This window comes from Cervus canadensis, chromosome 7 (genome assembly GCF_019320065.1).
Source record: "Cervus canadensis isolate Bull #8, Minnesota chromosome 7, ASM1932006v1, whole genome shotgun sequence".
NCBI lineage: Eukaryota > Metazoa > Chordata > Mammalia > Artiodactyla > Cervidae > Cervus > Cervus canadensis.
The window spans coordinates 20,507,922-20,523,577 of record NC_057392.1 but is presented as its reverse complement, the minus strand read 5'-3'; the positions used below and the strand labels follow the sequence as shown (position 1 = coordinate 20,523,577).

General features: G+C 52.1%; 1 protein-coding gene across 4 annotated transcripts in view; it reads right to left on the bottom strand.

Annotated features, from left to right (window-relative positions):
- PDE9A (phosphodiesterase 9A) overlaps nucleotides 1–15,656 on the bottom strand; it is a 105,621-nt gene that overhangs the window by 15,740 nt on the left and 74,225 nt on the right. For all 4 annotated transcript variants that reach the window (XM_043474492.1, XM_043474493.1, XM_043474495.1 and 1 more), the window contains 3 exons: nucleotides 11,328–11,412; nucleotides 3,752–3,833; nucleotides 2,064–2,138 (listed from right to left, as the gene is read on the bottom strand). In XM_043474492.1, the coding sequence (XP_043330427.1) occupies nucleotides 2,064–2,138; nucleotides 3,752–3,833; nucleotides 11,328–11,412 (242 nt within the window). The remainder of the gene's footprint in view (nucleotides 1–2,063; nucleotides 2,139–3,751; nucleotides 3,834–11,327; nucleotides 11,413–15,656) is intronic.

The following is a 15,656-nucleotide window of genomic DNA, read 5'->3' as shown; positions in this document are numbered from 1 at the left end:
TGGCGGGTCCTGGGCTTGCAGCTGGGTGATGATGAGTGTGGAGGACACGTGAGACGACTGGGAGGTCCCGCAGCCTTCAAGGCGGAGCTGGGCAGATGCAGTGCTGTGGGGAGCACTCAGAAGCTGGCCCTCGAGAGAGGGGAGCAGCGTGAGGTCATCTCCCTGTCTGGTCTGTGATCAGAGGATGCTGGGCTGGGCCCTGGGTGATGCAGGGCGCACCACCCCTGCGTGGAGGGAGGGAGGTAGACCACCACCACCCGGGAGCTCTGATGTTCTCAGAGGGTGCCCAGATGCAGTGCTGGGGGCCACACGGGCTGCTGAAGCTTTCAGGTGTGTCCTTGTACATCTTTGCTGCTCATGCTCCAAAATTCATGGCACCCCCAGAGGCCAGGGCTCCTGTCTGTGAGCACTTCTGGTTTGCCACCTCGGGCAGGGAGACACTTTACAGAAGCACTGGAACCCTGTCCAGGCCCCCTGGGATCGTGGAGGTGTGCTGGTGAAACCCTGGGGCTAGATGACGACCACTCAGGCCAAGGAGACCTGCAGGGGGCTGCCTCCCTCCTCTTAGCCCTGCTCTGCCAGCAACTGCTCATACATCCCACAGGTGGAGTGATGAAGGCAGAGAGGCCGCCTCCCCATGGTGGATGCAGGGATCCTTCCACCTCTGACATGAAGGTGGAACATTCTCTCTCTGGCCACAAGCAGCCTGTGTTCTATTGAGACAGGAATGGCAGGGTTCTGCCATCAGGGACCCAGCTTTGCTCTTTTTCCCTGTGGGTTGAGGTCAAAACGACTACGGGGAGTGTGAGATGTGCTCGAAGCGGCACTTGCCCACCTGCTGGAAACAGGGGTGTGTGTTCCAAGCTCCCATGGGCCCACTTGCTCGTGGACAGGCCAGCAGGATTCCCTGTTCAGCAGGAGCTACTGGGACAAGAGGTCGTCACACTTCTCCTGGAACACCTGACTCCTCTCCTCCTGCCCTGCTCCCCTCCACCACGTCCGTCTTCGGTCAAGCACTGACCTGGCAGTGACACTTACAACAGCCCCTCCTCTCTGACCTCCCAGCTCCAGCCCTGCGTGCTGGTTGGTTGGACATTTTGGAGCACCCGTGCCATCCAGCTGCTCTTCTCAGGGTGGACCGGGTGGGGTGAAGGCAAGATCTGTGCTTTCCCGCCCCTCTTGCTGGGGCTTTTCTTATCCTAGGAGACCACGTGAGTGACAGTGGTTCATACAGGAGAGTTCAGGGTACACGATCCATTTCCCAGACCTGCAGGGAAGTCACTCTGCCACTCTTGTCCAAGAGCGTGAGCCTTTCTGCGCTCCTGCGTGACCGAAAAGCTGGCGAGAATCCGCTGCTTTTGGTGGCCTGAGGTCTATGTGGCTTTGTGATTTCTTGGGGTTCAGAGAGAGGAGGGTGTATCTGACATTATTAGGTAATAGACTAAACAAAAAATAATCTCCATGACTGTGTTTTCTCAGCAAAAGGGAAATTTAAAAGAACTGTCGTGCTGTAAGAAGTTACTCTGAGCCCTTGAAGGCTTCCCTGGTGCCTCACACGGTAAAGAGTCCACCTGCCAATTCGGGAGACCCAGGTTCGATCCCTGGCTTGGGACAATACCCTGGACAGAGGAGCCTGGCAGGCTACAGTCCATCGGGTCACAGAGTCAGAGACGATCGAGCAACAGAGCATGGATCCTCGAGTCCTCACGGCTCCCCAGGCCGACCACTCTCAGCGGGACCTCAAGTGGAAGCCCCCTCCTGAAATAATCCTGAAGCCCGGAGGCTCACTCCCATGGGGGCTCGGCAGCTGCTCCGGGGGATCAGGATGCAGCCCAGTGGGGGGGGGTGTGGGGGCGTTTCTGAGCAGCCAGATCTGGTGTGAGGTCTTGCTGCTCACATGCTCCTTGGTTCTGGCTCAGGGCCTTCCCAAGCCCAGGGGGCAGTCTGGCTGCAAAACTGGGGAAGCAAGTCAAAAGGAAGAGAGGAGAGCGGAGACGAGGGATGGGGATGCCTCCCGTCTGGTCCCTGAGGCTGGACCCCGTTCCGATGGTTCTTGTACTCACCTCATTGGGCTCCCAGAGCCAGACATCGAAGGTGGGCTTCCGCAGGGCGTCTATGGTCTCGGGGGACAGCAGGTACTGGAGGGACGGGGAGCAGTGTGAGCCACGCCTTCTCCACATCCTGCCACCCCCTCTCAGGACACCTGGGTCCATTCTCAAGGCCACACCCACGAGAGTTCCGGAGGGGGCAGCTCCACAGGGATGGACACCCCACCAGTTGGGGCTGGGGCTGGGGGAGTGCCTCAGGACTGAGCGTGCAGGGCCCGAGGGGGCCTTCGGGGGAGACACAGTGTTCACCCCTGATCGTGGTGGAGGGCGTGTGACCGTGTCAGCCTGTCCCATTCGACAGTGCGCCACACCTGCAGAAGGTGAACCGTACTGCGTGCTAATGACATCCCGAGAAACCCGACTTTAAAAAATACAATAAAGTGAAATCAAGGGGAAAAAAAATTGGCATACATTCAAGTACTGGCTAAGAAGCTATTCTGAGGTTTGTTTTTGGAACCTGTCACTAGTTTAGCCGTGGGCTATATAACAGCACAGCTTGTGGGTTCTATGGAACACCGGAGTTTAGGTTAGGTTGTCAGAGGAAACAGAAGACTGTAGACACAAGACAGTCACAGTGTTTTGGAATTAAACCCAGTCATCTCCTAGGTCTTTCTGTTTGTGTTTTTTTTATTTTTTTATTTTTTATTTTTTTTAGCTTTCCAAAATCTTTTTTTCTTTTTTTTATTAGTTGGAGGCTAATTACTTCACAACTGTTTGTGTTTTTAAAAGGAACCTCTGTGGAAGACGGGTGCCTTTTGTTCGGGACCCAGGCTGGGCCGCGTGACTCCCGGGGCAGGGTCCCAAGATGTGGGTCGTGTACTCCTGTGGGAAAGGGCACTTGGGTCCACGTGATGACCTCAGACAATATTCAGTGTATCCTTCACATCCGAGTCAGGGAGACCCCTGGCAGCCCTGGAAGGCTCTTTGCTGCTATGGGAATGGTGGCGGGTTGGGGGGTCAGCCTTGTGCACGGCCAGCAACCCCAGCCCCCCACCCCTATCTGGAGGATCTTGGTCCTGGCAAAGCCCAGATCTTAGTGGGCAAATATGTAAAACTCAGTTGGGCCAGGATCCTGCTCAGTCTCCAGCTGGAGGCATTGTGAGATGGAGGACCACCATCATGGGATCCATCTTTTGTAGCTGTTTGAAGACCCTCCCAATTCCCAGGGCATTGCCTGCTCTAACAACGGCCCCTCTCCTGTAACTGATATATCCTCTGTGACCCCAAAACAAAACTTCTTATAATAACTACATATTGTTCAGGGACAGGAGATGCAATGAAGCAGATTATAAATAATTTAGTTAAAAATGAAAGTTCTTTCAAGTAACATTTGAATGTCAGAACCGTTTGTTCACTGAGTTGGTGATGGGGGTTGGGTGGATACCAGCGAGGAGCTATGATCTCCTGGCAGTAAGCTATGGTCTGGGACCACTTCTGCTAAACAAATGTCAACGAGGAAATATATTCTGCCTAAGAATAATAGAAGCGTGTCACTGCCAGGGCCCTGGTGAGAGCTGGCTTTGCAAACATGCAGACTGCAGTGGGGTTGGGAGGGGGCCCTGGGTGGGGCCAGAGGTGGGGGGGGGTGCCCTGAGGCTGTGGACACAGATGGTTGTTTCTTCACAGGCAGGCTGTCATCTTACCTTGGGGTAAGAGGGGACATCGCGTCGAGGCGTCAACTTCTTGTTATTATCCAAAAAACTGTACTTGCAGGGACAGCTGGTCCTGAAAAGAAAAGCAGAGATTACTTCTGGCACCCCCACCTCGGGCTTGGTGCTGCCTGGGCAGCCAACTGTGGGGACCTCACTGGAGCCCAAACAACAAACCCCAGAGTTGATGGGCATGTACACACTGCTATATTTAAAATGGGTGACCAGGGGTTTCCCAGGTGGTCCAGTGGTTAAGACTCCATGCTTCCACTTCAGGGGGCACGGGTTCAATCCCTGGTCTGGGAACTAAGATCCCACATGCTGCATGGTGTGGCCAAAAAGATAAAAAGTAACAAATAAATAAATAACTTAAAAAAATAAAATAAAATGGGTGACCAGCAAGGTCCTACTGTATAGCATAGGGGACTCTGCTCAACGTTATATGGCAGCTTGGATGGGAGAGGGGTTTGGGGGAGAATGGATACATATGTGTGTGTGTGTGTGTGTGTGTGTGTATGGCTGAGTCCATTTGCTGTTCCCCTGAAACTATCACAACACTGTTAACCAGCTATACCCCAATACAAAATAAAAAGTTTAAAATACTACCATATGACCCAGCAATCCCACTGCTGGGCATACACACCGAGGAAACCAGAATTGAAAGAGACACATGCACCCCAGTGTTCATCGCAGCACTGTTTATAATTGCCAGGTCATGGAAGCAACCTAGATGTCCATCAGCAGACAAATGGATAGGGAAGCTATGGTACATATACACAATGGAATATTACTCAGTCATTAAAAAGAATACATCTGAATCAGTTCTAATGAGGTGGATGGAACTGAAGCCTATCACACAGAGTGAAGTAGATCGCCATACAGAAGATGGCCAGTCCAGGTTCGATGCATGAGACTGTGTGCTCGGGGCTGTGCATTGGGATGACCCAGAGGGATGGGATGGGGAGGGAGGCAGGTCCAGGATGGGGAACACATGTACACCGGTGGCTGATTCATGTCAATGTATGGCAAAACCACTACAATGTTGTAAAGTAATTAGCCTCCAATTAAAATGAATACATTTATTAAAAAAAAAAAGAAAATTTAAAAGTAAAAAAAAAAAAGCTTAAAATAAATAAAAAATGAGTACATAGAAAACCTAGCACAGTGCCCTGCATGGAGTAGATAACTCCATGGAGATACTCCTTGGAGTATAAACAATATTATTGACACCCCAAACTCAATCCAACCTGAACCTCACAAACGCCTTTCGTCTTATTTGTTCCAGAAAAATAAGTCACAGAGCCAGAGACATCTCACTGCTAAACCCCAAGGACCCTGCTGGACCTCCTGAGAAGATATGGAGCTCTCAGAAAACACGTAATCTTCACTTTAGAGAGGCATCTAAAAATCTTTTTCTCATGATGTGGGTAAGACATGTTTACTCTAAAAAGTTAAAAACCATAGAAGTAAAGTTAAAAAACTAGTAAGTCCCATTTTACCCACTTCCTTCCTCTAAGTCTCATGCCTGGAAATGCCTTCTGTTAAGTTCGGGGCATCCTTCCAGAACCTTCTTTGGCATGGACACACACGGGCAGCCCCTGGTCCTTCTCAACAAGGATGGAATTGTACTGAGCTCGCTCTCTGGCAGCTTGCCTTTTCCACTAACGTGTCACAAACGCACTGCCGATGCTTCAGACAGCTCAACCTCCTCCAAAAGCACATCCTCCTTGGGCACCAGGGTGTGGTGGACCGCCATCAACCCCCTCCCGTGACGGACTCTGAGGACATCCCCACCTGTACACCTTACATACATGCTGAATTTGCTGTCTGACTCCTTTTCATCACTTAATTTCGAGGCAACAAGAATGCAACAAACGGAGCCCGCTGGTTTTGGAGGGAAGCCTTCTTCTAACGTTAGGGGCGAATGATCTGGCCTGTGGGGACACATCTGGGGGCTGCAGGTGGGGCCTGCTCCAGGAGATCTGGGCACCTTAACCCCTTTTGAAGCAACTCCCAGTCCCCCCACCAAATAGGGAACACAGTGGGGTATCTAAACTCTGCCCCCCTCCTTCCTTGTGAGATTCCCAGGCAGGGGGTGGGGGCCAACACAGAAGCTCATGCAGGTCTGTAAATAAAGTTTCATCTCCTGGGAGAACAATTCATATCATATTGTAAAAGCCATAAAGAAATTCATATCCTTTAAGCCGCTAGCCTCCTCTGGGGAATTTACCTTAAGAAAAGAATTAGATGCAAGCAAATGGCTCGAAGGTATTCACCACAGCATTATCTATTGCTGCAAAAACACAAAACCAGAGTAGAAGCTACCTGAATGTCCCCCAGTGGGAAATAATTTAAATCATTATGGTACCTCGACAGGGAGGTCTGTTATGTCATCTCTAATGACAAGTATTACGTGAAGCCAGGGAATTTGGAGTGAAAGGGGAAAAAGAAATGTTGTCTACAGTATATCCTGAAAAGTAATAGAGAACAATTTACCAAGAAAAGAACTCATTCATTTGGTGCGTGAGAATGAGTGCTGGACTGCAGCCTTCAGAATGTCTCGGGCTGCATTTTGATCTATAGATTGTTTACAATTCTGTAAGTGAAAAAAAATTACAACGCGGTATTTCATAGTTGTTTTTCAAAACGGGGTATCTGTACACAGAAGAACATCCGGGAAGCTCTTGACTGGATTTCAGCTGGGAGCGCTGTAGTTGCTGCAGTTATTACCGACTCTTCCCCACCACCAGTATTGTCTGCAGGTTTGACAAGGAGGCTACACCATGTGCAAATTCAGAACAACACGCTTGCTCCTTTTTGGAAAAAGAGGCTCAGTATGATCTTCTCACTGTGCCACTACTTCTTCCCTCCACCCGATGCCTGTGAGAAGCATCCAAGGTGCTTAGGACAGCTTTGTAAATGGAGGGAGATTTTAAGACAGACGGAGCAAAAGAGGAGCAAAGTGAACCAGGAAAACGCGCCAACTAGATGATGTCCGCGGTCCCCCTTGTACACGAGAACTTCCATTTACACATGTCTGAGCAGTGAGAACTTGCCCACGCTCTGAAGACCACACGCAGCATTGTCATTATTCTTCTTGTGCTTTCAGCCTGTTCTGAATCAACATCTGCACGCGTGCTGTGCAGGCTGGTTGTGAACCTTTCCCAGGAGGACCGCGTGAGCTTCTGCCATCCAGGATGGTTTGACTGCTGGGATCTCTCTGCTTGCTCGAAAACCCCAGCGTTGGGAGGTCCTGCCAGGGCCTGCCCACATCGGCCAGGTGCCCCTGCCGGCTCCCTCTGTGTCTGTTGCCACGGGAACCAGCATCCTCCAGCTGACAAAGCCTCTGGCATGATGTCTCTCCTTTTCTATTTGGGGCTGGTTTTTGCTTTTGTGTTCTGCACTCCCAGCCCTCCCTCTCCTGGGGCTCAGTCCAGTGGTTGAGGCCAGGTGTTTGGGACAGAAGCAGAGATGGTGGGCTCCAGGGCTGCCCCGAGTGTTCCCGCAGACCCCTGTTGGGATGAACCTGCCAGCTCCACTCTGTGGACACGTGCTCAGTGGGGTAGGACCTTGCCCTACAGCTGGGCAGGCGATTCGCCTTCTTTCCTCTTGGGGAAAAGCCAAGAGAAACCCAAGGCCTGGGTCTCAGGGGACTCTTGCCTGCTCCGAGGTTGTCTGTGGGTCTGAGTCTGATCCAACCCAACCACTATCCTGTTGTTTCCTGGGGGAAGATGGTTTTGGTCCATGCAGAGCCCTGGCTCCAAGGCCACACTGGGGTGTGCTCATGGGTGGCTGATGGTGGTCATCACTTCAGACTCACTGACCACCCGAGCGGGTACAGAGCTGGGCTCGCCCGGGCTGGGACCTTTGTTCCTCTCTCAGCCCCGCCATAGGCAGGACCACTGCCTAGCTGGGCTGACATCGTCAGAAAGAGCTGCTCAGCTGTGTGATCCCAGGTAACAAAGCTGGTCCCAGGTAACAAGCCAGCTCCCAGAATGCTGAATGGCCTGACCCTCTTTGTGATTAGTTAGGATGGAACCCTGCCATCAACAGAGACTGTGGGGGGGCAGTGCAAACGACTTACCCTCGATCTGAGTCAATTTCTCCATATAGAAAAGGGCAGGGCTGTTTGTATGGGGCACAGGGCGCCGCCGGGTTCCTGGGCCAGGGTCTCAGGTGGGTGATGCTGCTGTGGATCAGACCTACGCCCAGGAGGCTAGATTTCCTTTTCCCGATTGTGTCGGGAATGTTTGAGACTTTACGCTACTCTATTTTTGATTGAAGAGTTACAATTACTCGTCTCTCACCTACAAGGCTGCTGTGAAAACTGCTGGCTGAGATGACATCGCTCTAGACTTGGTTACGATACAGGGAGGACACCTCTTCGGATTACCACGGCACTGTGAACTCCAAGAATGCACTTCTGGCGGGGGGCGGCATATGGAAGGGGCTTCAACACTTGGATGAGCCCAGGTCAGCTCTCTCTGCCTCAGAGAGGCACCTTCAGGGGACATCTCGTCTACCCTGTGCTCTGAGATCAGGTGGGTCTTCTCCATGTGGTATGTTATGTCCCTTATGTGTCCTCATACCCTGAGGTCCTAACAGCACCTCTGACTGTGACCTCATTTGGAATAGGGCTGTCACAGATGTAATGAGTTCAGATTGGCCATGCTGGAGGAAGGTGACCCCTCACTCAGTATGACTATTGTTGTTCAGTCGCCAAGTCATACCTGATTCTTTGCCCCCACTCCCAGCCCCAACCTCCCCATGGACTGAGGCATGCCAGGGTTCCCTGTCCTTCACTATCTTCCAGAGTTTGCCCAAGTTCATGTCCACTGAATTGGTGATGTCATCCAACCAACTCATCCTCTGTCGCCCCCTTCTCCTCTTGCCCTCAATCTTTCCCAGCATCAGGGTTCTTTCCAATTAGTCGGCTCTTTGAATCAGGTGGCCAAAGTATTGGAACTTCAGCTTCAGCATCAGTCCTTCCTTCCAGTGAAAATTCAGGGTTGATTTCCTTTAGGATTTACTGGTTTGATCTTGCTGTCCAAGGGACGCTCAAGAATCTTCTCCAGCACCACAGTTCAAAAGCATCCATTCTTCAGGACTCAGCCTTCTTTACTGTCCAGCTCTCACATCCATGTGAGTTGACTGGTCACAGGGGACACTTGGACACAGATAGACCCACAGAGAAAGGCCATGCGGAGACAGAGGCAGACCCTGGAGTGATGCCCTGCAAGCCAAGGAGCCCCAAGAATCACTGACACCCCCAGAAGCTGGAAGAGAGGCCTGGAACAGGTCCCCCGAGAGCCTTCCTGGCGAGTCTGGCCTTCCTGACACCTTTGTTTCAGACTTCTAACCCTCAGAACTGTGGGAAAATAAACTGTTTTCAGTCCTCAGTTAGTGGTACTTTGTTATAGCAGCCCCAAGAAACTAACACAACCTGGATGAAATTCTGATTTTTCTCTTGCGATCCGACCCGAATGGCCAGTGCATGTCAGAGACCATACTGGAAGCGCTGCCTCACCCCTGCCCCCACCAGGCTCTGTACAGAAGAGGGCACCTGCAATCTGGAGGGGGTGAGACTGGCTGGTGGGGGCTCATGGCTCACCCGGGCTGTTCCAGGAAGTGGCAGGAGTCAGTCATTTGAGCAGGGATGACAGGCTGCATTATAAAACCCCTCCTACTATGTGCACCTTCAACTAATGTGTGTGCTCAGTTGCTCCGTCATGTCTGACTCTTTGCAACCTCATGGACTGCAGCCCACCAGGCTCCTCTGTCGAGGGGATTTCCCAGGCAAGGATACTGGAGCCAGTTGTCATTTCCTTTTCCAGGGGATCTAGTTTGGATCTTCCCGACCCAGGGATCAAACCTGCATCTCCTGTGGTGCAGGCAGACTCTTTACCACTGTGCCACCTGGGAACCAACTATATCTCAAAAAAACCAACCTGTCTCCCAAAAGTGCTCTGTGGGCTCCACGGATGCAACATGTTTGTGGGTGAGGCAATTCCAGAGGGAAGGTGGGGGACGGGGCCCAGAGCACACCCCTGCCCCCTCTCGCTGCAGCAGACATGGCACTGGGCCACAGGCAGCCAGTCCCAGGCTGGTCTCAGAGAATCCAAGCTAGATGACAAGTATGACATGAACATGGCGTGGTCCTGGGAAGACATGCCAATGTGGCTCTGAGCCCATCGGGCTAGTCCCGAGCTCACTCCAAGGCTGCCAGCCTCACCACTCTCTGACGGGACCAGAGCTTCCCTGTCTCCTCCTGGCCCAAAGGCCCCACACTCAGCCACCCTCCCCACTAAGCAGGTTGCCCTCAATTTTGAAAATTCTGGGAATGACCTTCAGGGTGTCAGGCGGCCTTGTAAGATGATCCGGTGTGTCTGCACAGGTTTGTGAGTGGGCCCAGGAGTCCTGTTAAGTCTCATTAGGCCCAGCGTAACCTCAGCCACCTTAGTGGCAAGGGGTTCTGGGGGTGACAGGCCACATCATCACCATGCAGGCTCCAGACGGGTGACCGTGGGCATGAAGCAACCCCGGAGGGCAGATAGGCAGAGCTGCTCGCATCAGAGAGCGCCCGGCACAGCCCTGCACACAGTAAGTGCTCCATGCAGGCATCTCGTCCCGCATCATCTCGGCTGACCGGGACATCTCCACCCCCAACCTGAACATCTGCTTTGACCTCAGTTTCGGCCAGGGGCCCAGCTGCACCCGAAACCCCACTCTCCAAGAAGTGCTTGGGGTGTTTTTTCATGGATTTTGGCAGCCTGGGCATTTCACCCTGGCTCCCCAGGGGCAGGCATGGAGGGACCCTCGTTCCGAGGGACAAGTGACTTATGTGTCCAGACTGTGGTATTGCTCCCCTGACTGGCCACTCTGCGCTGCTACTGCTGCTAAGTCACTTCAGTCGTGTCTGACTCTGTGCGACCCCATGGACGGCAGCCCACCAGGCTCCCCCGTCCCTGGGATTCTCCAGGCAAGAACACCGGAGTGGGTTGCCATTTCCTTCTCCAATGCATGAAAGTGAAAAGTGAAAGTGAAGTCGCTCAGCCGTGTCCGACTCCTAGGGACCCCATGGACTGCAGTCCACCAGGCTCCTCCGTCCATGGGATTTTCCAGGCAAGAGTACTGGAGTGGGGTGCCATTGCCTTCTCCGACTCTGTGCTGTGGGGACATCCATACGAAAGCGGGGACTCTGAGGCTCCAGGACATGTGTCCTCTGGAAGCCAAAGGCCCTTCTCCTTTAATTGGTCCCTTTTTCAAAATAATCGATGTTGACTTTGTTCAAGCTGAGGGTGTGAATCTTAACCATTTTCTGTAGGTCGCTTCCTCTCCTCTTCTGTGACGTCATCCTCCCCGCCTCCCACTGCCATAAACTCTCTTTTATGAGAAGAAAGCTGTGTAACTGAAAAGCAGATCCCAGACGGTGCCCACCCAAGCCCAGCTGAACCAGATTCTTCAGCCTCGCTTCTGGGGAAAAAAAAGCCCAGGGCCCCCTCCGGCCCATATGGCTATGCAGTGCTCTCCCCCAGCCGTCTGCCCGTGCCTCCCCCGGCGCAGACCTTACCTGTTGCTTCTGGCTGCCAGCTCCTCCCTCATCTTTTTAATGTCACTCTTGCATTTCTCAATCTCCACCACTTTTAGTCCTTCCACTGGGGACCAAGAGAAACAAGGGGGTTACCATGGATACACGGCGGAGGATGGGAAGGCTGGTAACTGGGGGTTAGCCCACGGCTCCCATGTCCACTGGCGAGTGGGAAGGAGGGGAGGCTGGCTCAGACACTGGATCCCACTCCCACCCACCCTGCTGATTCTCTGGCCTCCCCCTCACTCAGCTGAAACACAGCTGCCCCCAGACACAGGCCTGTTCATCGCATTCAGACCCATGATCCCTCTAGGATGGAAGCCCCTCCCCCTCCCCACTCCATGAATCTCCACTCCGCGCTCATCCACTTCTTGCTTTCTCTCCATACCCCTAAGCACCAGCTGAGGATCCGGGACAGAGTGTCTTTTATCCCTCAAAGAAAAAGGGGGTTATGTGTTCCCAGGGTATTAAAATGCAACAGAAGTTTCAGGGGGCAAAATCACAGCTTCCCAGCAAGAATGGAAATTTCATTAAGATAAGGAGCTTTGCACTTTAAGATCCTGTAGAGCAGTTAACCAGAAGTCCAGACTTGAAACGGTGAGAAATGAACAGGCCAGAAGGACCCCAGGCTTGGTCATACTTCCGGGGTGCTGTGGCGAGGGGGGGGGGTCCCTTAAGTCGGAACACTACTATTTTGTTTTTCATCAAAGGATGAACTGGCGCTTACACCCACAAGCGAGTATTCAACTTCAAGACATACACACTTGGCAGGTGCGTATTTAGCCCAGAAATGCTGCCAGCTTTGGAAAGGCTTTCAGACTAGAGTCAGTTCATAAGAAATAAAAAAGATGAGCTTTGTTACTTTGTAATCACACCTCGATTTTTATGCAAAAAGATACTACCCACGATGCCACTCATCCCCCTTTTCATGGAGCGTGGCTCTGAATACGGCTAAAAATAAAATGCAGATGATTTCTAAAAGAAAACAAAGCAGCTCGGTGACTTCCGCTCGTTTCATTAATCCCCTCCCTGCCGGGAGGAGCTGTCAGCAGCTCTGGAGCTCACAGCGGTGGAAATTTTCCCAGCACCGCCCTGGGCAGACAGGCAGGAACTAGAACCTCCCTGGGCGGGTTTTCTAAACATTTCAGGGTCAGGGGCCAAGCGGGGGCTAGGCTTTGTGAAACCATGGCGTCTTTCCGTCTGTGCGGCAGGAATCTGGAGGATTCGATCTCTGAATCTGGTCCTGGTGACCTGCTTCTGTGCCTTGTGGGATGCCAATCTGTACCAGGAAGCGGGGCAGTGAGGTGGAGGGGGTGGAGGAAATGACATCGGTACTTCGAGCTCCCACCGGGACCCCACATCTTCCTTTGGGGTCGGATGCTCTCAGTCTTTTCTTGCATCACGGACCCTGTTAGGAGGTGGATGGAAGCTTGGGCCCACTCCCAAGAAGAAGTGCAGCAACACACACCGTAAAGGTTTGCATTGGGACCAGGAGTGTGCACCCCCCCAGGCACCCTTCAGCCTCGGTCCCACTGCAAGATGCTCACCCCTCGGAGGGGGGGATGACATCGCAGCCGCGTCGGTCACTGGGTCATACAGTGAAGTCAACATCAGTGGCAGGAAGGGGCCCAGGAAAGGGTTGCTAACACGTGACGGGCAGAAAATTTCAGAAAGGGGAATACAGCTGGAGAAGCGACCTGGCATGTGGCATAGACTTGGATCCAAAAAGGAAATCCAAATGGGGAAGAGACAGACCATGCTGGATAGTCCAAACAGGGCGGCCGTGCCCTGCCAGTCAGGGTCCACGGTTACACTCACTATGTTTCCAGCATCACTTTTCTGAATGCAAAATAACTTATGACTACTACAGAAAATGGAGCAAATACAGGGCCTATCAAAGAAGAGTATTTAAAAATGTATCCGTGAGCCCATTGGGCCAGAAGAGAATTCATTTACGATTATATGGTGTTGGAGAAGACTCTTGAGAGCTCCTTGGACTGCAAGGAGATCAAACCAGTCAATCTTAAAGGAAATTAATCCTGAATATTCATTGGAGGAACTGATGCTGAGGCTGTAGGTCCAATACTGTGGCCACCTGATGCCAAGAGCCAACTCAGTGGAAAAGACCCTGATGCTAGGAAAGATGGAAAGCAGGAGGAGAAGGGGGTGACAGAGGATAAGATGGTTGGACAGTATCACCAACTCGATGGAAATGAGTTTGAGCAAGCTCTGGGAGATAGTGAAGGACAGGGAAGCCTGTCATGCTACAGTCCATGGGGTCACAAAGAGTCAGACGTGACTGAACGACTGAACCACAACAACAATGTTATATATATGTGTGTGTGTGTATATATCCTTCCAGGCATTTCTCTCCCACCCCCATGCATTCTTAATATCTATCTATTTACTCTTATTTTTAAAGAGACAGGAGATTTTCCTGCCAATCCAGTGGTTAAGGCTTCATCTTTCAATGCAGGGGGCCCGGGGTTCAATACCTGGTTGGGGAGCTAAGAGCCAATATGCCTCGAAGCCAAAAGACCAAAACATAAGATAGAAACAATACTGTAACAAATCAGATAAAGACTTTAAAAATGATCCATATCAAAAAAAAATTTTTTTTTTTTAAAAGACAAATTTGGGGATTATGCCGCTCTGTTTTCTCATTTGCTTTTTTCCATCATCAGGGTTAAGGATGCTCCTGTTAGCAGCTGCCCACTAGCTCATGGCTCTTGGTGGCTGCCTGATGTTTGACCGAATGGATATTGGAATTGATGTAGATCAGAGTCCTTGGCCATTTATTGGGGGTGATGTTAAGATTCAGTCTTTTGGGCTACACGGTATGATATCACTTATCTGAATCTCAGAGATCCAGAATTTACAGCAAAGATGTTTATGAAATGGACCCTGGTTGCCAAGGAAATTGACAGTGAGCAACGAGATGGCAAAAAGTGCATTCATCAATGGATGAGAAAACAACATGTCATGGGATTAAAGTGCCAGAGCGCAGGGAGGAAGCTGGGAGATGCTGGGCAGATGCAGGCACGCATGGACGTGGGGCAGCCCCTCCCAGGCCTTGCTGGACACCAGGCTCCCTTTTGGAAGATCCTGGGGGAGTGAGAAGGCCGACTGCGCTGGGCCTCCCCAGGTCCTATGGTGACCCAGTGAGGTCCCATGGTGGGGACGGATGTCAGCTGCCCACATCTCGGCCCGCTCGTCAGTTCCAAACTTTAAACACAGGTGACACAGCCCAGAGCCCCAGACTAGCGGCCTGAGCATCACATGGACTCTGCTGGCCTCTCTTGGTCTTTAGAAGTGACTCTGGGGCCTTTGCAGGTCACAGCTGCCCTGGAGGAGAATGTTCAGGAATGATTCACTAAGAGGGATGCTGGCTTCAGGAAGGGGGCCTCAGTGAGCAGGAGCAAGAGGGTGGTCACGGAGGCAGCTCTGTCCTGTTCTCTCCTCCCCCCAGCCCTGTCGGGCTCTCCTGAGAGGCTACTGTGGGCAGGCCAGGCCCTGGTGGGCCTGCAGAGCTTTGAAAATTGTTTACAGACACGTAGGAATAGAGCTGTGTTTCAGCATTTCTGCCAAGAACTCTGCTAAGGAATTTGCATAAGGCACATTTCCCAAGTGACAAAAAGAAAAGCAAGGTTTGGTTTCAGTCTTCTGGGTTTTTTGCTTGACCTGGCTGTAAACTCAGGCCCCTGCGGCCAGCTCTACGGTCTTTAGGTTTTGGGCCAGGCCTGGGCAGGGACTGTAGACCGCCAGGCTCCTCTGTCCACGGGGTTCTCTGGGCAAGAATACTGGAGTGGGTTGCCATGCCTTTTTCCAGGGGATTTTCCTGATCCAGGGATGGAACTCGCGTCCAGGTGGCGCTAGTGGTAAAGAACCCACCTGCAAATGCAGGAGATGTAAGAGACACAGGTTTGATCCCTGGGTCAGGAAGATCCCCTGGAGAAGGTAACGGTTACCCATACCAGTATTCTTGCTCAGAGAATCCCATGGACAGAGGAACCTGGTGGGCTACAGCCCATGAGGTCGCAAAGAGTCAGACATGACTGAGTGACTTAGCACATAGTACGCATGGGCAAGGACAAAGGCTGGATGGGAGCAGGGCTGCCCTGTGCCTGCAGGGTGCCTGGGCCCGTCCTGCAAACAAGAAGAAAGGGAGAGAGGGAGGGGGGTGCCCTGGACGGTTCACCTCCAGCCGGGAAGCAAGAGGAGGCCCTGGGTGTCCTGTGTTTAAAACATCCTTCCATCTAAGTGAGACCCCAGCCTCCTGAAGAAGGAAAACATTCTGTAGAAAAGGAAGGA